Source organism: Notamacropus eugenii, chromosome 1 (assembly GCF_028372415.1).
Source record: "Notamacropus eugenii isolate mMacEug1 chromosome 1, mMacEug1.pri_v2, whole genome shotgun sequence".
NCBI classification, from domain to species: Eukaryota; Metazoa; Chordata; class Mammalia; order Diprotodontia; family Macropodidae; genus Notamacropus; species Notamacropus eugenii.
This window is the reverse complement of record NC_092872.1, coordinates 246839124-246860357: the sequence shown is the minus strand read 5'-3', so window position 1 is coordinate 246860357 and position 21234 is coordinate 246839124. Positions and strand designations below refer to the sequence as shown.

Sequence of the window (21234 nt, the reverse complement as noted above, 5' to 3'; positions counted from 1 at the left end):
CATGTAATTCCTTTACCAAGCAACTGCAATTGCTAAAGCATCACATGCTTTGGTGGATCCTAGAACGTGAGTTCTGTCATAATTGAAATTCTGTCTTCTTCACATGTTCCAAAAGAAGGACACATTAACCACGTTTTAACTCCTTGGCTCAGATACTATTGGAAGAATGAATCCTTGTTTTACTAAATTCCCTGGATTCACTTGGGTTTCTGAAATAGGTATTGGGAAAGCTTGTTTTTATTCCTTTTGTTGACATGGATGCCACATGAAATCAACCCAGAATGCTTGCAGATGCCAGAATGTTGATGTTTAATCTCAATATTTTCCTTGATACTTAGATTAGAAGACCTAAAACACAAGGAGTCAGACTTTGAAATGTTAGCCAAGACAAACAGAACTCATGACTTTGAGCAGACCTAAAACACAAGTCAAACTTTGAAATGTTAGCCAAGGCAAACAGAACTCATGACTTTGAGCAAATTAATTATTGTTCAGATAATCATACACTGTTCACAGGATGCTTCATAAAAAAGCTTCCTTGGTCCTTCCCTACATCTTGACTTAGCAGTAAGAACACCAAAGCTCCAATGGCTGCTCTTGGTGTCAGCCTTGCCTTGCTGGTTTGGTTTGTTATCCTACTCTTTGTCTCAGTATGGAAGCAGATTTACAACAGCTGGAAACTTCCTCCAGGCCCATTTCCTCTTCCAATTCTTGGAAACATCTTCAACTTGGATATTAAAAATATCCCCAAATCTTTTGACAAGGTATGGAAAGCTGTTTTCTTTTTTTTTTTTAATTGAAGAATCAAGGCTAAAACATATGCTTCTTTTATTAATTAGCAGCCAAGAATAGCAGAGCTGTCAAAATGTGAAAGTGTCTTCTTCAGGAGGTAATATATTTCCTTAGCACTGGAGTTCTTTAAGTAAAAGATAGTTTGTTAATTACATCATTGAGTGGATTTATATTCAAGTATGAGTTGACCTGGATGACTTCTTAGGTTCCTGATAACTATTAGATTCCACAAATACTTGTAAAACACATAAAAGTTATAGATTGATTTTGCTGCATCTATTTAATCCTAAAACCAGTGAATCAAATTAAAAAAAAAACAAATAAACATGTTTAGCCAATTTAAGTGATGGGGAAAGGCAAAGGACTGTCTTACTATTAAACAGATGATTGCATTGATGTTATTCGTGGAGCTATTTCTTCTTGTTTGGTGGCAAGGTCATAACCAAAAAAAATCAGACAAACTTTTGGTTGAACTGACCAAAATATCTTCAGAAAAAAGCTACAGATTCTTCTGGGTTTTTAGTGATATTACCTCCTAGTATAAAGACTATGACTGACCCAAAAATCAGTTAGAATCATTCTGCAATATCACTTTGGTTTGAGCATGAACTATTTTCAAAGGACTCTTTCTTTTGAATTGATCTGTTGCTTGGCATTTTGTATAGAGATAGCCATGTATCTAAAGGAAAAAGAACTTTGATCACCATTAATAACAGCTTGCATCCATGTACTACTTTCTTCATACAAGCCATTGAAGTAGGAAATATGGACACTATTATTTTCTCTTTAAGGATGAAGAAACTCAGGCATTGAATAGGATGTCTATTCGAATATAGTCGGTGCATGTCTGAGGCAGGATTTGAAACCAGGTTTAGTGATACCAGGTCCAACACTGGAAACTTAAGTAGGAAATATTTTAAAAATGAAGTTCTAGATGATCATTACATTAGTAATCTAGCTTGGGGAAAATGCCACATCTTTCCAAGACATAAAGCATACATGCCATGGTAGAATGACATTGCCTATGAAGTCCTAAAACCTGAGTTTGAGTTTTGGTTTTACCTCTTAAATTTGTATGATCTTGGACAAGTCACTCTTTGAACCTCCATCTTCTCTTCTGTGTAAGTAGGGATCATGATTTTTGCCGTACCAAATTCCTGGGTAATATTGAGAGAATCTAAGAGGATACTAAGTATAAAGCACTTTTAAATAAATGTTCTCTTTCTCCCTCCCCCTTTTCTCTATATTTCTTTCTCCTTCTCATGCTCCCTTTCCTCTTTTGCCTTTTCTTCTCCCTGGAAAGGGGTATTATGAAAACTTGGAGATGTTGGTAGGCTGAGCGTTGTAGGATGAGTGTTGTTCAGTCAAGTGAGACTTTTAGTGACCCCATTTGATGTTTTCTTGGCAAAGATACTGGAGTGGCATTTCCTGTGCTAAATCATTGTACTGATGAAGAAACTGAGGCAAACAGGTTTCAGTGACTTGCCCAAGGTCACATGGCTAGTAAGTGTCTGAGAACAGATTTGAAATCAGTAATATGACTCTTCCTGCCCTCTGGCCCAGCACTTTACCACACAAGGTACTGACCCAGATGGTAAGTTGGGATTTAAAAAGTTTCAGATAACCTTGCTCAGAAGGAAAATACAAGTGTCAGATTAGTAAAGAAAAAATGGTAAAAAAAATCTTCTGCCTGTGTGAGGTAATAGTCAGTAGGTAAATATACATTACCGGCTGCTGTCCTTAATTATACAGGTGCTAATTCTCTAAATCATTTAGATTTAAGCTTAAGGAAAAGATTTCATTGAACTTCCTTGTATATTTTCTGTCACTTTTATAATGACAGCTGTTTAAATGTTCGTTACTACTGAAGGGTAAAATGTTTAAATGAGTAATTCCCTAAGCAATGATTTTCTTTTCTTTAAAAGAAGCTAGATGGAGTGGAAGGGGGATGTAAATAATGCTAGGTGGAGATGGGAGCTGTTCCCTCTACAGTTGTTTTTGAATTTAACTGAGATCAAAATTATAAATCCTAAAGTTTTCCTTTGCATTCAAAGAATAGGAAAAATTGCAGGGCTCTCTTCAAAAGGAAGAAATTAATAAAAGTAGGACTTCAGTCATCACAGCTGACTAGTGGGAAAAAATTGGGGGGATAGGAGTATGATTTCAGTAACACTTGTTCCATCTATAAGAACAGCCCTGATCTCAACCAATCACCACAACTGATTTCAGTAAATTTATAAAATAAAATGATCAATTTGATTGCTTTTTACTCCGTTTGCCATCTATTTATGTGATAAGATCAATTTCATGTTGGATTCATTAAAATGATTGAACAGGAAGTTCCTGAGAGTAAGTATCCCATGTGCAGATCATCCTGAAGAAAAGGATGCTAGTGCAAAAGAGGAAAAGGGTAGAAGTGTCAGAGAAAAAGAAAAGGAAATTAAAGAAGCTGGTGATAGAGGAACCCCTTGCACAGGAGAAGTCCCTGAAGAAGAAAGAACTGAGAGTCAAGATATCCATAGACCCTATGGATACAGAAATTTCTCAGTACAGTAAGTGATGAGAAAAAGGAAAATGAGCAGAAACTGACCCCAGAGGAAAGGAGAACCCCAGAAAGAAAAATGAAGAAGGAAAGGAAGCAAGAAGAAAGGAAGCTGCTTCAGTAAGCAATTCATGTTGCAAAAACCATCTGTACCCGAGTTGGCCTTGAACTATCTCATGAAGATCCAAGTTTCCTTCCCCTTTGGAGAGAGAGAAACAGATTGTAGTCCAACCTCAGCCTCCAAAACAGTTGGAGAATCTCCTCACCAGCCACATACCTCACCTTCTCCCCTCCAGCTGCCCAGATTTCTTAATGTTTTTTCTTCCTGTCCAGGTCCAAAAACCAATCAAAGTTGTAATATGGTGATTCTGGCAAAAGGTCATGTCACAATCACCACACAACTATGATAAGCAAGCTTGGTATTTTTTTTAATTGATCTTGGGCCGGTCTTGGACTTGCACTTTGGTGTAAAATAGAAAGTTATATTAACCATGCATGGTGAAGAAAGCCCATGCAGGATAATAATATTCACAGTAAGTGTACCAATGTGAATAGAAAGAACAAGAACAGTACCCAAACAAACAAAAAAACAAAAAAACTCACAACGCTGAATGCTGTGTAATTATAATAACCAAGTTCAGTCTGAAGAGCAGTTGAGAAAATGCAGGGTTCCGAAAATACCAGTGTGGAATATTACATTTACCTTTGGGCATAATCAATGTGTTGACTAATTTTACTCAACTGTCTTTTTTCTATTTCTTTTTAATCTTTATTACAGGGGATGGCTTGCTGTGTAGAGTAGGTCAGAGGGAGATATATAATACAACTTCCCCTATTTAATTCCTTGCATTTAATTTAAAAACAAAAGGATGCAACAATAAGATAAAAAAAATTTAACTTTTTTCCAAAAATTCCTCATGAGTTAATTTGAAAGTATTTAACTTACCAAGAACAGCCTAACCCTCATATCTTCATATATGAAAGACAAAATTAATCATTCACATTCTGTGCGCTGATGTGTTCATTTTGCTCAGTACTTTACAAATTGAATGAGCCACAAAGTCTAAAATATTTGCAGATACTGCATTCTTATAATGTCTTATATTTGTTTAGTTCTTTGCAACTTAAAAAAATGCTTCCATTCTCTTTTCATTGGATTCTTTTTTAAAATTTATTTATGCTGCTTGTCCTTTCATCATAGTCATTACCCACTCACGCCTCACCAGATTGAACCATCCCTACAGACAAAACACTGAAAACAATTAAGCAAAACGTCTGATGCATTAAACTTTCCTGAGAGTATGTACAATAGCCTATTAGTCTTTCCTATTTCTGCTGTGGGTAATTATGTGTAATTATCTGTTCTCTGAAACTTTAATCGTTCTTTTAATTACTCCAAGTTTTGATCATCTTTTCATTTACATTGTTGCCATCATTATGTATAGTATTCTTTTGGTTCTCTTTATTTCATTCTACATCAGTCCATGTAAATCTTCCAAGTTTCTCTGAATTTCTAGTATTTGTGACTTTTTTAACCACAAAATAATATTCCATTATATTTATGTACTCTAGATTTTTTCCAGCCATTCTCCAATAAGTGGACAACCTCTTTGTTTCTAGTTCTTTGCTACAAGAAAGAATTCTGATATGAATACTTCAGCATACGATTAAACCTTTGTTTCTGTCTTTGACTTTCTTGGAGTGTATGCCTAGAAGTGGGACCACTGAATCAAAGAGAGAGTTTCCTCACTTTTCTTACACCATTTCAAATTGAAATACAGAGTGTCTGGACTACTTCAAAGATCCACCAACAATGCATTAATATATCTGAGTTCCTACATATTGACAGTTCCCATCTCTGGAAAATCTTTGCCAATTTGCATGCTGGGAAGTGAAACCTCAGAGCTGATTTAATTTTCATTCCTCTATTAGTGATTTGGAATGTGTTCTCATGAGGTCATGTAGAGTTTGCAATTCTTTTGAAAACTATTAATGTCCTGTGTATGCTTTTCTATTGGGAAAAAAAAAATAGTTGAACAGAAAGAGAACTAGATATTATCTTCTTTACCTCCTGATTTTAGAGTAGAGGACTGTATCCTGGTTAGCCATTTTGCCCTCAACCTGAGTAGTCTATATTTTGTTGAGGAATAGGACTTGTATTTTTACTGAAATTTTTTTTGGGGGGAGGGGAAAAGTTGCAATTTATTAAAATGTATGGGACAAGTGAAGAAATGTGAAAGAGCTAATTTATCCAATCTGGTTGTTTTCCCTCTCCATTCTGTCCCCTTATCTTCCCTTCCCTCTAGGTATTTTAGATAGTAATAAACAGAAATAGATTGAGTTTAGATTTTTCTGATTACAAATCTAGTGCTCTTTTTTTCACATTGCACTGAGAGTTCCCTTTCTGTCATGACTTTAATCCCTTTCAGTCTACACTGCATGACTTTAAAAATGAAATAGAAAGTCAATGCTGCAAGACACTAGTAAGAGGACAAAGGGAATAAAATGGCTTAATTCTTAGTAACTTAAGCGAATAGATTGGGTGAACAAAGGCAGGGTCTAACCTTTGAGGAAACAGATTGGCAGTGGCCAGTTTTGTCAAAGGCCATCTCTATCCATTACTTTTAGATCCTGTTTCAAAAAAAATTTGTGTTCCATTCAGTAGTGACATTCTAACTCATTAGCATCCATTCCTGACAATTTTATCATGAACAAGTATTCACGATTAATGAGGAGAAGTATTGGAGGGAAGGGGGTCCAGGGATAGGAAATTTCTTTAGACTGCATAGGTCTAGGAATGTGGAGTTAAAACGTCAGCTGGAACCTTCCTGTAATCCAATTCCCTTTCCTGTCACAATAAAATCTGGTGGTTTTTTATCTATGTATGGCAATTTCAGTATTAATATCAATATTCAAGATCCTGGTTCTAAACTCTTCTGACCCTATTAAAATTTTGTATATTTACTGAATTTTTTTAAATTGACTCTTTTATGAAGTGTTACTTATGAGTTTTGTTTCTATATCATAGTCATTTATGTATAAACCCTACCTCCTTCCCTGCCCTTTCTCCCATGAACCTTTCTCCTATCTGAAAGTCCTTTCATTGACACCTTACAATTCTAGTCATGGGCAGAACTAACTCCTATAAGTCTTTCAATTCTTTGAACAAAGGTGATTTTTTAAAATGCCACTCCCCCATCCAGCTTCAATATATCTCCCTACTCCTCTGTGTACACTGCTACCTAAAATTCATCTGAATTTTTAATTCTGCATCCAACTGTTGGGAAATATACAGACCAACCTTAGACCAAGCATTACACTATCATTAAAATTATCACCATCCATAATCCTAGATGCCCATTATGAGATTTGTCAGTCATCTTGGTTTTTAAATGACTGGCAATAAAAGATAATTCCTAAAATAAAACAAAAATAAAGCACCTTTGTTATCAAGTGTTGAATGACCTTGGGGTTTGTTTGTATGTGTCTTTCTCTCTGTGTGATCTTTTACAGCTAGCTAAAGAATATGGCCCTGTGTTCACTATATATATTGGTTCAACACGTATTGTGGTGTTACATGGATACAAAGCTGTGAAGGAAGCTCTGCTTGATCTTAAAAATGAGTTTTCAGGGAGAGCAGAGATACCAACCTTTGAAATCCATAAGGATGCTGGTATGTCTCTAAACCTTTTAAACTTAAGTTTTCTATATATGTGTTAAGCAGAAGATGATAGTAATCAATCGATGCTCTTAGATCATTTAATGTTAAAATCAGAGACACCTTAGAAATTCAACTCTTTCATTTTACAGTGAAAAAAAAATTAAGGCCTTGAGGTCATAGGACTTGGCCAAGATCACACAGGTAGAAAATGGGAGAGCTAGGACTTGAATGTGAATCCAATTGGTACTGACTCCAAATTCAATTTTCATATGAATGCAGGTTTAGAGATTGGAAGGAGGGTCCTCAGAGGTCATTTAATCTAATCCTTTCATTTTATTGATGAGAAAGATGAAGCCCAAAACTGAAGTTACATACCTGAGTCATATGGGTTGAACATGGGTTCCCTGACTCCAAATTGGCTGTTCTTTTCACCACTCATTTTTTTTTTACATCACTTAATGATTGAGAAAAACTCCTCCTTGCTTCTGGGATAATATAACTCCAAGACTTGGCACACAAATGCCATCATGATGTAGCACCAACTTATCATTCTGGCCTTGTTTTATATTACTGCCCCTACAAATCCTACATTCTATCTGAATTGACCTACCTGTAATTTTTCACACACAACTTCCCATTTCCTACCTAGATGCACTTGTGGTGAAAGATGAAATGATTGATAAAACAAAGGTTCATGCTTCTAAGCATATCAATTTATTAAGCAATACATGCCAATTATCCAACAAATTGGTACCAGCAGACTTAACTTTGGCATTAGATGCTATATACAGGGGGAGAAAGATTTTTATACATTATAATAAATTAATCAAATAAGATCAATTAATTAAAAGAAAATAATTAACCAGAGTACAACATTAGGTGATCTGATTTCTAATTGGAAGAAAGAAGACTTTCCAAGTTGGGAGGGGGAGAACAAACAGGTGGAATTTCTTGAAATCAGAACAAAAGAGGTGTTCTACTCCTCCTACATGTTTGTGAACAAAGTAATGCAGAAAAAATAACTGATTGGTTGACATGGGGCCAGTTTTCATATAAGACATATGAGCTGCTTGAGATGTATCATTGTGAGAAAATTCCTTGCATCCATCTTCAGACTTAACTGGGATTCCGGTCAGCAAATGCTAGGTTCTTAGTTAAGGATCTTTAAGCAATAAGTGGAGGTGGTTCACCTTCTCAGACATGAAGGACTAGGTTCAAACAATGTGATAAAGTTTTCTCTCAATTCCCATGATTGAATAAAATTTCCTTACAAGACAGAAATCAGACTAGACCCATAGCTGAACAGAAAGGAAACTAAGCTATTTCCAGAACTGAATTACAGGGCAGAGTCAATGTGGTTCACTCAATTACCACCACCACTTGGTGTTTAAATCCCCTCAGCTCCCTCACTTTGGGTAGGTCAATCTCCATGTATGGAATGTTCTTCCTCCTCACCTCTACATTTTAGAATCCCTAGTTTCATTCAAGGCTTAGTTTGTTTGTCAAATACTATACCAGGCCTTTTCTGATACCCCCACCCCAAATTATTAGTGCTCCCTCCATACTAAGATATCTATTTACTTTGTATACTTGATGTAGATTTGAAAAATTTACTTATGTATGTGCATGATTTATCCCTGAAGAGAATGTAAGCCCATGGAAACTGGGACTGTACCCTTCCCATCAACCTTAGCCTTTTTTGATATCCTATCTCATTTTCTTGAAGTTGATTCTATGAAGTAATATTTAATATGCCTATGTAATGCCCATATACTGATATTTCTTCCCTAGGAATTATTTTCAACAACTCAGAGACATGGAGAGACACACGTCGATTCTCCCTCACGGTCCTCAGGGATTATGGAATGGGGAAAAAGAGCAATGAAGAAAGGATTCAGAGGGAATCCCAATTCCTGCTTGAGGCACTCAGGAAGACAAATTGTTGGTGTTTGGGCAAATATTTGTTAAATGTCCATTGAGGCCTTGAGGGAGGATAATAACACATAGCAGTCCTTGCTGTCAATGAGCTTGTTCTTGTGAGGGAGATAAGACAGGAACAAAAAGAATGATAATATAAGTGAGAATGTGATCTGGGCTTAAAAGGAGCACAAGGAGCCATGCGATTTGTTATTGAGCAAGAGGGAGAACCAGACCATAAACTTTAATAGAACCTGAGTAACAGAGATAAAGAGAGTGAGAGAGATAGACACAGAGACAAAGAGACAGAGACAGAGATTTTAGGTCAATAATTAAAAACAAAAAGCATTCCTGACCACGAAAGCTGACCAAAAATGACATTTTTCATCTCTGAAAGTTTTTAAGTTGAAGTGGGAAAACTCTATGTCCGGTGTACCATAAGAATTATTCCTGTGTAAGGAACAGAATGAAGTAGATGATCAAGGGATCATATCAATAGAATTGGGAGGAAGCAGAGAGGTCATAGAGCTCAACCTTATTATTTTACAGATGACAAAACTGAGGCTTCAAGAGATGAAGTGATTTGTCCCAGGTCTCATAGGAAGGCAGTACAGAGCTCCAAAGTCCCTTGTGAACCATATATTTTATGCGTCTAGAGCTTGGGACTTTTCAAAATCTCTTTAATAAAGCATAGACACTCAGATAATGGTTGCTACTGCAACTCTTCTGCTCTTGGGGGTGGGGGAGTGGGTGGGGATAATGTAATTTTTGTTTTCAGTCCCTTTCCTAATGCAGATAACTGTTCAATAACTTTTCTAGTCTAGAGAGAGGTTCATTCCTGACTAAGCAAACTTTTGAAGGAAGAGCAAAGCATCTTTACTTACTACATTAATATGCTATGCACAGGATAATTTACTTCTGACATATGTTTTGGCCTGTATGTAGATTACAGGTGGCCTAGGAAAAGCCATTTAATCCCTTTGTCCTTCAGCTTCCTCTTCTATCAAACAGAACTAATAAATCCAGTGCCTACTAGATCTATTTCACAAGGTAGTTGTACAGATCAAATGAGAGAAAGCATGTGAAAGATTTGTAAATTAGAAAACACCATAAAAATAGAAATTAATAATTAGTAGTCTCCATGAAATAATGGAGCTTCTATCTTTTTTTGAAAGTTTATTACCTATGTGGCCTTAGTCAGGTAATTTTATCTCCTGGGGTCTCAATTACTTCTTCTATAAAATGATAAGGTTGGACTAGTTGGCTTTTTAGGTCATTTATTGCTCTAAATTTATGATTTCAGTAAGATTATTATTGATATTATCTTTTGGTGCTTCTATTTTTATCTGGAGACTGACAATATTGATTTGGATTGCCACTCTCAAAGATTCTAGCTCATTTTTAATAAACATCATGTCACTAAGAAAAGAGGATAAACTAGTTTCTCTTCTTTCCCTACTCTTACCAGATTGGGAAGGGGGTGGTGGGAGAAGAGTAGATTTTCAACACTGCCTCTTCTCCTTTAAGCAGAATAAAAAAAATACATAACGTGAAAACATTAAAGCAAATGAAAGATTAAATACAGAAATGATGTTCCTTTGATGTCCCAAGATAGATCAGCAGGACAACTGAAACATGTGGAGACTAGGAAAATTAGTCTTTGGTGGGAGGGATTTATAATGAGTAAGAGACTGAAACAGTGGAAACAGATGGAAAGGAGAATTTGGTATACACACACACACATGCATGCACACACACATGCACACACGCACACACACATGCATCTAATAAAAATATTATCTATTAAATCTCTCACCTATTTGCGGCTTTATCTTTCTTTTCAGCCCAGCCCTTTGATCCAACCTTTGTCCTTGGTGGTGGTCCCATAAATGTCATCCATGACATCCTTTTCCACAGTCGCCTTGACTATTCAGACAAGAAGTGCCAGAGGTTGTTACATTTGTTCAATGAAAACTTCTACCTGTTAAGCACACCCTGGATTCAGGTGAGGTCATTTTTTTCTCTCATGGGAAAGATAACTTTCCTTGCTGGATTAGTGTTTCAATTATTCTGGGGACACTGAGGTAAACACAAAGAGTCAACAAATACAAAAAGAGAAATAAGCTCGGTAGGTAGAAAATATAGAGAAGTAGATGTCAGATCTCTATAAAGGAAAAAAAAACTGCCTCTAAAGAAAAGCTGTACCAAAGTGGAATGGATTACCTTGATATTTAATGAATTACTCATCTTAATAGATCAAGTGGGGAATGAATATCAGTTTTTCTCAATGCTGTTATGGAGAATCTTGCTTCAGAAATGATTTGTACTAAAGGAAACCTGATGTCTCCTCTAAGTTGGGTATTCTTTAATTTTTAGATGAGTATACGAAAGATCTGTTATGTTTTCTGCAAGGAGGAACTCTCCGTGTAGGAATTTCCAATATCTAGCTAGTGAGAGAGACAGACAGACAGAGACAGAGAGAGACAGAGACACAGAATGACAGACAGAGACAGAGAGAGACAGAGATGCACAGAGAGACAAAGAAACAGAGATAGAAATAGAGACAGATAGGGAACAGAGAGGCAGAGATACCAAGACAGAAAGATATTAAATCAAGCTACACAATGAACAATCAACCCAGTGAACAATTTTGTCTTGCACTCAGAAAACCAAAAGGTGATGGCACAGTTGAGAGGTGCAGAGAGTAAATTTAGGGAGTTAGAGAGATCTGAATTCAAATCCAACCTCAGACCCTTACTGTATGACCCTGTGCAAATCTCTTAAACCTCTATTTGCCACCATTTCCTCATCTGTAAAATAGGGATAATAATAGCACATACCTTCCAAGGTTATTGTGAGGATCAAAGGAGATAATTATAAAATCCTTAGCATAAAATGCCTGGCATATAGTAAATATAATATGTGTTAGCTATTATTATTATTAGTCTCTCTTTTTAGATTTACAATAATATAGGATCTTACTTACGTTACCTACCTGGAAGTCACAGGACTATTATGAAAAATGTATCTGAAGCAAAACAGTATGTGTTTGAACGAGTCAAAGAACATCAAGAATTATTGGATCCCAACAACCCTCAAGATTTCACTGACTGTTTACTAGTCCAAATGGAGAAGGTATGACATAAAAAGTCATTTTGTCATTTGATTCTGTTGTTTCTGCAGGATAATGAGGTCTAGAGAACTCTAATTGCTGTGTCCTGCACAGCAGTTTAAACAGGGTCACCTGTAAGGGGCAAGAGCACATGAGGGAATAGAAGAGAACATATACATCAAACTGTTTAGTGCATAGCCTGGGCAGGCTCAGGAACAAGCAACTGCCCCAGTCATTTCAGGAGTTAACTTATACTTAGGAACTGACATCCTGACTACATTCCAAGATAAGGAGAGACAAACATACATTTCCTGAAAGAGCACCTATAGATAGCACGGATATACAATACATAACTTTAAGACCCTTACAATATTTAACTATTGTGACCCATTGGCCTGTCTTCATGATATAGAATTCTATATAATTTACTTAGAGGATTTTCTGAACAGCTGGATTCCCAAGGAGCCATGCTTGACCTCACAGTCACATCCCTGCTGTTGCAGAAGACATATACCTCATATACAACTTTTGCTGCATATGAGGCTTGTGATAAAGCAGGCTGAAAAGTTATGTATCAAAATCAAAATAAAATGTAGACTTTAAAAATTCATTATAAAACTAATCTCTCTAGAATAGATTTCTACACTGTTGACATTCAGTAGATATTGCTTGTCTTTGTTTATGTAGATAGGACTTTTGAGTTTCTGCAACCTGAATAGCATAGTGAGAACTGATAACCTTTTCTACTCAAGCTAAATTTCTCATTTGCCTGTTTCATTGGAGGACAGTAACATGAGCTCTGTTCAGAATATCCTTTTTGTATTAGTCATTTTTCTCTGGGTCAGGCTTTGAGCAAAGTTTTCCAATTGCTGGTGTCTAAACTACTATAAATAATTAAATTTGAAATAAATCTTAGTCTAAAAATGATCTGTACAGTTCAACTTGTTCCAGGCACAAAAGACTGGGAAGTAAAAAATGAGCTTAAGTAAATGTTTACATTAAAATATAGTATCATAATAAAAAATAATGTAATAGCATGTTCTTAAAAGAGATGAAAAATGACAGTAATATATTACTATGAGGAATATTTTAAAAAATAAAATGATTGGGTAACTTGCCATTTCCTATAGAATAAAATAATTTAATTTAAATAAACCTGTCTTTCCAGAGATGTTACATCTTAGAATCAGAGACCAGAAAGGCTCTTTTTGGTATAAGGGACAAATCACTAAAAGTAGAGTCAGGACACCTTTATTTTTAGTCCTAACTTAAGCTTCTTAGACTTCTGTACCAAACCCACAAAAAGGGGAAAACATGCTTGCTTAGACTTGTTTCCTATGTTCCTCTGAAGTCTGGAAACATATTCCCATATTTAAATTTCTTGTAACTCCCAGGAAACAATGTTAGGTAATTCCTCCTCTATTCTGGATAGTTGTGACACAGTTGATTACTGTGTGGCTCGAATGACAAGCAAGATTCAAAGCAGTAAACATTCTTTAGTCAGGACTGGGAAAGTATAATACAGGGAATGGGAGAAAACATCTGTAGCTGCCACCTCATTGTGCAGTGAGGTCCAATTCACCAAAGACTCAATGATTAACCGTTTTCCATGCAAGTTCTTTTGGAGACACTAGAACTAGATTATTGTAGGAGAGAACTTGGCTTCAAGGAGTAGCCAGAAGTTCTTTGCTCATAGTTAAGTTTAGAAGACTTCTCATGCCATAGACAGTTGGGTGTTATGGTGGATAAGAGAGCTGGCCTTGGAATCAGGAAGATCTGAGTTCAAATCCATTCTCAGACACTTAACTAGTTGTGTCACACTGGGCTACTCAGTGAATCTTTCTCAATTTTGGTTTTCTCATGTGTAAAAATGGGGATAATAATAGTAGCTTCTTAACATGCCTATTGTAAGGATCTAATTAGAAAACATGTATAATACTTTGCACACCTATAAGTGCTATGTAAACACTAGCTATAGAATATATATGGAGTAGGAAGAGACCTTAGAGTCTCATTTTACAGATGAAGAAATAAGGCTAGGAACTGTATATTCACATAGCCTGCAAGTTGTTGATAGGATTTGAATTCAGCTCTGCATTCCTTTTCTTAGGGCCCCACTCAGATTGAAGGGGACAATGGGGCAGATATCACTGAACCTGTAGGAAAGCATTGCTCTATTTACTAATAAATTGCTCACATGTCTATGCCAAATATTTTTCAGGACAAAAAGAATCAAAAGAAAGGATTTGACTTAGAAAATATAACAGTTACTGCGTCAGACTTACTTTTTGCTGGAACAGAGACAACCAGTACCTCTCTGAGATACGGACTCTTGCTCCTTCTAAAATACCCAGAAGTAGAAGGTAAGAGGAGCTAGGAACAATTGAACAAATGGGGTCTGGGAGAAAGCAGTGCTGAGGTAGTTCTAATCAGGACATCATGTTACTAGCTTTGATTCTGTCTCTAACAAGATGTGTAATTTTAGAGAAGTTTCTGAACTTTTCTAACATCAAGTTCCTTACTCTAGAGAAACTTTCATTGAGATCACTGTAGCATAACCTTTAAAAAAAATCAATTATTTCTTTATTTTCAGTTTTCAACATTTGCTTTTATAAGATTTTGAGTTCTAAATTTTCCCCCTCCCTCCACTCCCCCTTCCCCAAGATGGCATGCAATCTGAAAACCATGAGAAAGAAAAAAATAAAAAAACAACAAAAGAAAGCAAAAAATAGTATGCTTCTATCTGCATTCAGATTCCATAGTTCTTTCTATGAATGTGGATAGCATTTTCCATCCTAAGTCTTTGGTACTGTCTTTGATCATTGCATTATTCAGAGGAGCTAAGTCTAATAAAGTCAGTCATTGCATAATGCTGCTGTTACTGTATATGGTGTTTTCCTGGTTCTATTCTCTTTACTCAACATCAGTTCATACAAGTCTTTCCAGGATTTTCTGAAGTCCATCTGTTAATCATTTCTCATATGATAAATTATTCCATTACATTCATATACTACAACTTGTTTGGTCATTCCCCAATTGATGGCATCCCCTCAATTTCCAATCCTTGGCCACAACAAAGACAGCTATCATAAATAGTTTTGTTCATCTGGGTCCTTTTCCCGTTTTTATGATCTCTTCAGAATACAGAGCTAGTAGTGGTGTTATAGAGTATAACTTTTGAGCTTGAGAGGAACTTCTAGTCATATTTCCAGTTGTACCACATTGTCTTTTGGTGTGCTAAGGGAGAGAAAGATTAGACTTTTATCGAAACTAAAAGAGTTCAATGAATATTCTTGTTAGTATTAAATACTAGTGAGAACTGATTAAGGAATTGAAGACGTGAGTGGATGAAAGGCATAGAAATTTCAATTGTTAAGCACTGAATTTAATTTGAACCAGTGACTCTGAGGAAGATCCTTATTTCTACTCACACTATGTGCAGGTGAATCTAAGCCATTTCAAAATGGCAGTAGTTTGGGAATCGCATGATTTGGATTTCAATTTGGACTCTGTTGCTCTTTGTAATGTTAGACAAGTCACTCACCATCCCTGTGACTCAATTTAATCATCTGTAACAACAGGGGCTTGAATATGAGAGATCTTCAGGACCTGTCAGCTCTAAATCTATGATCTCTGCAAGTTTCTGGACCTCAAGTCTTGACAACTGAGGTGGGGAGACAGAGTCATTCAGTGAATGGACCAATGTCTCTGGTGCACTGTATTCTAGTGAATCTGTTACAGGTGAGGGGTGAAAAGAACCAGAGTGAGACAGGCACAGAGAGAAAGAGAGAGAGACAGAGACAGAGAAAGAGAGAGATAGAGAGAAGAAGAAGAAGAAGGAGAAGAAGAAGGAGAAGGAGAAGAAGGAGAAGAAATGGAGAGAGAGACCAAATAGGAGACAGATAAAGTTAGAGAGAGACACATACCCAGAGAGATGGAGGGAGACAGAGCCAAAAAGATAAAGGTCAATCAAATGGTCTATACAGATTGCTTAGATATATCAGTAAGTGAATCACAGTTTTAGGTTCAAAAAGTCCTAAGCACTTCAATGACTCTCCTAGTAATTTTTATTTCTGTTTTATTAATTTATTAAAGTTCCTTAACTAAGGAACCAACAAGCTTAAACTAAGTGCTTGGTGTCATCACACTCATATCTAATCCTAAACACCTGAATTGTGTAGACATGTGATCTGAGTCTCTCTAATACCTTTTCCTCATGACAGTTCAGTTCCTGGAGTCACTATGAGGTGAGACAATACCCCTGAATGTCCTTGTCCCTCTGTGACAGTATGACCACTAGATCTCCATGCTTTTTTTCTGTTACTGAAACATGTATTGATCACAGGAACTATCAGTAAACTCCCTGAGTTTACCAAAACAGCACCACTAAAATCCCAAATAGGGAGCTACTTGATTCAGTGGATAGAAAGCTGGCCCCAGAGTCAGGAAGACTCATCTTTATGAGTTCAGATCTGGCTTCAGACACTTACAACTGTGTGGTTTTGGGAAAGTCATTTAACCCTGTTTGCCTCAGTTTCCTAGTCTTTGAAATGAATTGGAGAAGTAAACGGCAAAACACTCTAATGTCTTTGCCAATAAAACCCCAAAGGAGTCATGAAGAGAGACATGACAAAAACAACTGAACAACAATAAAAAAAAATCCCAAGTACCTTTCTACATCACTTTTCTTCATACTTCTTAGAATGCAGGAGTAGTTGTCATAAGGTAGAACCTTAGGCCATACCTTCCAGGAGTATTAACCTCTCTATATATCTTGACAGAAAAACTTCATGAAGAAATTGACCGAGTGATTGGACCAGAACGACTGCCTTCCATGATGGACAAAGTAAACATGCCTTACACAGAAGCTGTGATGCATGAGATCCAGAGATTCATTAATCTTGTCCCTTCCAACCTACCCCATGTAATGAATCAAGACTTCCAGTTCAGAGGATATTCTATCCCCAAGGTCAGAAGAATCCACAAGTCCTCCATTCCCACATGCACCCAAGCATTAAATGGGATCTGTCTCATTAACCAAATTATCAGACAGAGAATAGGTCATAAAAGTAATATTCCAGTTCCCCAGGGCTGGTCATGCTCCTATTTCTGAATGTTTCCTGCCAATTGATTGAGAATCAGTAGACTAGAATCTAATCTTGGCTTTGCTGCCTACTACCTATGTGACTTTGACTAAGTCACTACCTTCACTGGGTTTCCATTCAGTTTTCTCACTTGCAAATTAGATACAGCTTCCTGAGATTTATATTCTAGATTGTTATGTGCTGTAATAACTTGAAAACAATATTGGTTTTAAGATCTGACCCCAGTGACATTTCCCCACATTAGGAACTGTTTGTTTGGTACCTAGCATGCTTACCCAGCCCTTCTATGTTGCTTATCTGTTTTATCAGTTTTATAATTGCTCTCCTGACAGTTTTTTAAAAATCATCTCTTCCATCCTCTTTCTTCCTCAAAGCAGTTTATAGCTCTCTTTGGAAGCTGTTGTATTGACCACAGCAGTTTTTAGCATATCTCTGATTAACACTACTATACTGTCAATTGTGTCTAGACTATATCTTGCTCACCTCTTTATCCCCAATTGCCTGGCAAATAACATAGGTGCTTAAAACTTCGATCAAACTATTGGAGGTTTTTGAAAAAAGGACAATATCACATTTTTATTGTATTTTCCAAGTTAGAACACATTCTTAGTAGAGTGATCCTTTGAGGTAGATGTTTTGAGTTCCTGGCATAACTGCAGTCATTCATACAATTATTCCCATTATAGATGTGAGAAAACTGAACAAAGGATGGTCAAGGAATTTGCCTACATTAATATGTCTCATGTGAAATATTTAGGACTCCAGTCCAAGACCTCAGAATCAATATCCAGCACTCAATACACTCTAGAACATTGCCTCCTATAAATAAATATCTTTGGAAATAATGAGTTGAATGAATCAATTAATTTCCTGAGATTTAGAATAAAACTGTGTCACTAAGGGTATTCAAATTCAAGCAGATCATTTGGCAAGTTGGCTTATTTGTGTGGTGTTTATTTACTTTAGGGTACAACAGTGATTCCAACGCTGAGCTCTATCATGTCAGACAGTGAAGAATTCCCTAATCCAGAACAGTTTGACCCAGGACACTTTCTGAATGAAAATGGAAAATTTAGGTACAGTGACTATTTCAAAGCTTTTTCTGCAGGTAAGTAAAGTTCATTTTTTGCCATTCCCAATAATTAATTGAGCTCCCAGAGTTGCTTTCTTGAAACACTGAGGGTTTTTTTGCTGCATTGGTACTTGTCAGAATCAGAGAACTCAGCAAGATTCCCACTCCCTCATAGGTAAAAGGTACCCCTTTTCTACTCAGGCAAAGTTCATAAAATCAGAAGCTCAGAGCTTTATAGCTAGAAGGGAAATTAGAGTCATTCAGGTCCAACTCCCTTACATAGAAGAAAATGGAGATGCAGAGAGGGGATTCTACTTGCCCAAGGTTACAAAGGTAGTAACAAAGGTAGGTTTGAATCGAGCTCCTCTGACTTCAGATTCAGTGCTCTTTCCACTGTCCCATACTGTCTCATTGCTTGAAAGCCTCCAGTTATGGGAAGCTCACTGCCTATATATTCAGGAATTTTGTTCTACCTTTCCACTGTTTGTTGGGAAAGCTTGCCACAAATTGAATTGCAATCTGTTTTTCTGTCATGTAGGTGCTGTTTGTTGTTCTTTGGCTGTCTCAATCACGTCTGACTCTTTGTGACCCCATTTAGGGTTTTCTTGGCAAAGATACTGGAGTGGTTTGGAATTTCCTGTGCTAGCTCATTGTACAGATAAAGAAACTGAGGCAAAGAGGTTAAGTGACTTGCCCAGGGTCACACAGTTAGTTAAGTGTCTGAGGTTAGATTTGAACTCAGGAATTCCTGACTCCAGGCCCAGCACTCTATCCACTGCTCCACCTAGCTGCTACATGTGTATACTACTCCTACCTCTACACATAAGGATAAATGGAATCAATCTAATTTTTGAAATGCTAGCTAGCTTTTCATATTTGAAAGTTTGCTTTTTCAAGTCTTCTCTAATTCTTCTTCCTAGTTTCTTCAACTGATCATTTAATGACATATTTCTTTATTCCCTCACCTTTATGGTCATCCTCCTCTCACCTCTTCCCAGTTTGTCCTTCCTAGAATATGACTTCTGGAACACAACAACATTCTCAAAATATGATCTGACTGTAATTGCAGACTGTAGGACTATCACCTCCATCATTCCAGACATTCTCTTTATCACAAACTAAGACATTTCCTTTACCACAAATTAAAACTACAATTTTTCTGTCCTGTCATCACCAAATCATACTGATGTGGGACTTTAGCCCAGCATTTCAGAATCTAAATTCAGCACTCAATACATTTCAGGACATTGATTCATGTATAAATATCTGTGGAAATAATGAGTTAAATGAATGAATTACCTGAAACTTAGACCAACTCTATATCAAAACTATCAGACATATGCAGTATTTATCTCTTTCTTAGTACTACACTGTGATTCCCATGTGTTTTCTCCTCTTTAGTGAGATAAAATAAAAGGGTCAACCACACTCCATGTGACGAACATCTCTGATATGGATCATTAAAATGTTTTGTTGAATGAATTCTAAAAAAACCTAAAGCTAAGTGAAAGACCTCCAAACTTCAAAAAGTCTCATTTTGCTCATTTTTCATGAAAATTTTCCTAAATATATGCCATGCTTCTCTGGCTTCTGGATTAGATGAAAATCCATACGGTTCATTATTCTCTTTGTGACTTTGGATCATCATTATAAACATCCAGTATTATACTGTATACATACTATCAATAAATTTCAAGTTATTCAGAGAGATTGATCCCATATATTATATCACTCCAGGTGGTTGTATTTTTCTTTGTAATTTTTTTCTTACTATTGTCTTCCACTTGTAACATGTCTTCAAATTCCTAGTTCCCTTGAAAATGCATCTCAATTGCGCCATTACATGAATGATAAATTCTTGTTAAATGGAAGTAAACTGCTATTTATGTATTGAATTAACTGAGTTGGAGTAGTGGAACAATGTCATTGACTAAAGTTACTCTTGCTCTCTTTCAGGAAAGCGTGTATGTGTTGGAGAAGGTCTAGCTCGAATGGAATTATTTTTATTCATGATTGTCATTTTACAGCATTTTAATTTGAAATCTCTTGTCCCCCCAGAAGAGATTGATACCAGCCCACTTACTGTTGGTTTTGGCTCTGTCCCACCAATTTATAAGCTCAGGCTTCTTCCCCGATCAGAGATATGAAAAAGGATGTACTGAACCTTCAATTCCTTTCTGGAATCAAGAATTTTCTTATTGGAATTATACTTCTTGTAAATAGAGACTCAATCTGCTTTGAGCTGGAATAGAACTATTTAAAAGAACATCTTGGTTTCTAATCCTAGTGCTTGTGATAACAGTTTGTCTCTATGGTTAACATCCACTCTTCTTGCTAAGCAAACTTTCCTTGTCTCTTCTTTGGAACCCTTATGTCTGGAATTTTTCTTGTTGGAAACTACCAGGTACCTAGCTAATAAGCCTGTATCTCTCTGTGACACTAAAGGTAGAAAGCCAATCAAATTTTACGACTTTACCAATCCCTATAAAATCCTTGATTTTCGTCCATATTAAGTGTAAATCACCTGTCTATATGACAGTTTAGGGTTTCACTTCTGAAATGGATTGCGTTACTGTCATAACATTGGTATTAGAACAAGAAGCCACCTTCAGTTAGGTCACTAGGAACCAAAGCTGTGTATGCTGTCCTTTCAGAGCTCTGCTTGTATTTTTGTCTCTCTCGGTGACTGGCTGGATCTTTGTGCCCTTTTCCTTTGCCCCCCACTTCATGTTCCCTGAACATCTAAAGTTTAATATTTTTTTCTTTGTGCAAGATGAAATTCACCTACAATAAAGGCCTGGCTCTTTTATTATTATTTATTCATTTACTTTTTCTCTGGAAAACTCTGGAAACCCCCACCCCAATAAGCCACATGCACAAACACAACCTTATCATTGACTGGTACAACTAGATCCCTATTTAAGGAGTTTAATTCCATTCAGTAATTTAGTCATTCTCAAGTATCTAATTGAGCTATGAAGACTTTTCATGGGTTTAAGCCTTATGCTAGAATTCAGAACTGATTCTGATTAA

At 36.4% G+C, this 21234-nt stretch overlaps 1 protein-coding gene across 1 annotated transcript; it reads left to right on the top strand.

Annotated features, from left to right (window-relative positions):
- Positions 1-543: 543 nt before the first annotated feature.
- LOC140517303 (cytochrome P450 2E1-like) lies at positions 544-21016 on the top strand. Its single transcript, XM_072628440.1, has 9 exons — positions 544-764; positions 6848-7007; positions 8787-8936; positions 10757-10917; positions 11871-12047; positions 14246-14387; positions 16806-16993; positions 18096-18237; positions 20158-21016. Exons 1-9 carry the CDS (start codon positions 588-590, stop codon positions 20346-20348), a joined length of 1488 nt encoding a protein of 495 aa, XP_072484541.1. The 5' UTR covers positions 544-587; the 3' UTR covers positions 20349-21016.
- The last annotated feature ends 218 nt before the right edge of the window (positions 21017-21234 follow it).

Bases quoted from the DNA above. Each gene is read 5' to 3' on its own strand.
- LOC140517303 (XM_072628440.1), top strand. From the start codon at position 588: ATGGCTGCTCTTGGTGTCAGCCTTGCCTTGCTGGTTTGGTTTGTTATC. The intron at 12,048-14,245 runs GTATGACATAAA...AATATTTTTCAG, and splicing joins TACTAGTCCAAATGGAGAAG to GACAAAAAGAATCAAAAGAA. The intron at 18,238-20,157 runs GTAAGTAAAGTT...GCTCTCTTTCAG, and splicing joins TTTCAAAGCTTTTTCTGCAG to GAAAGCGTGTATGTGTTGGA.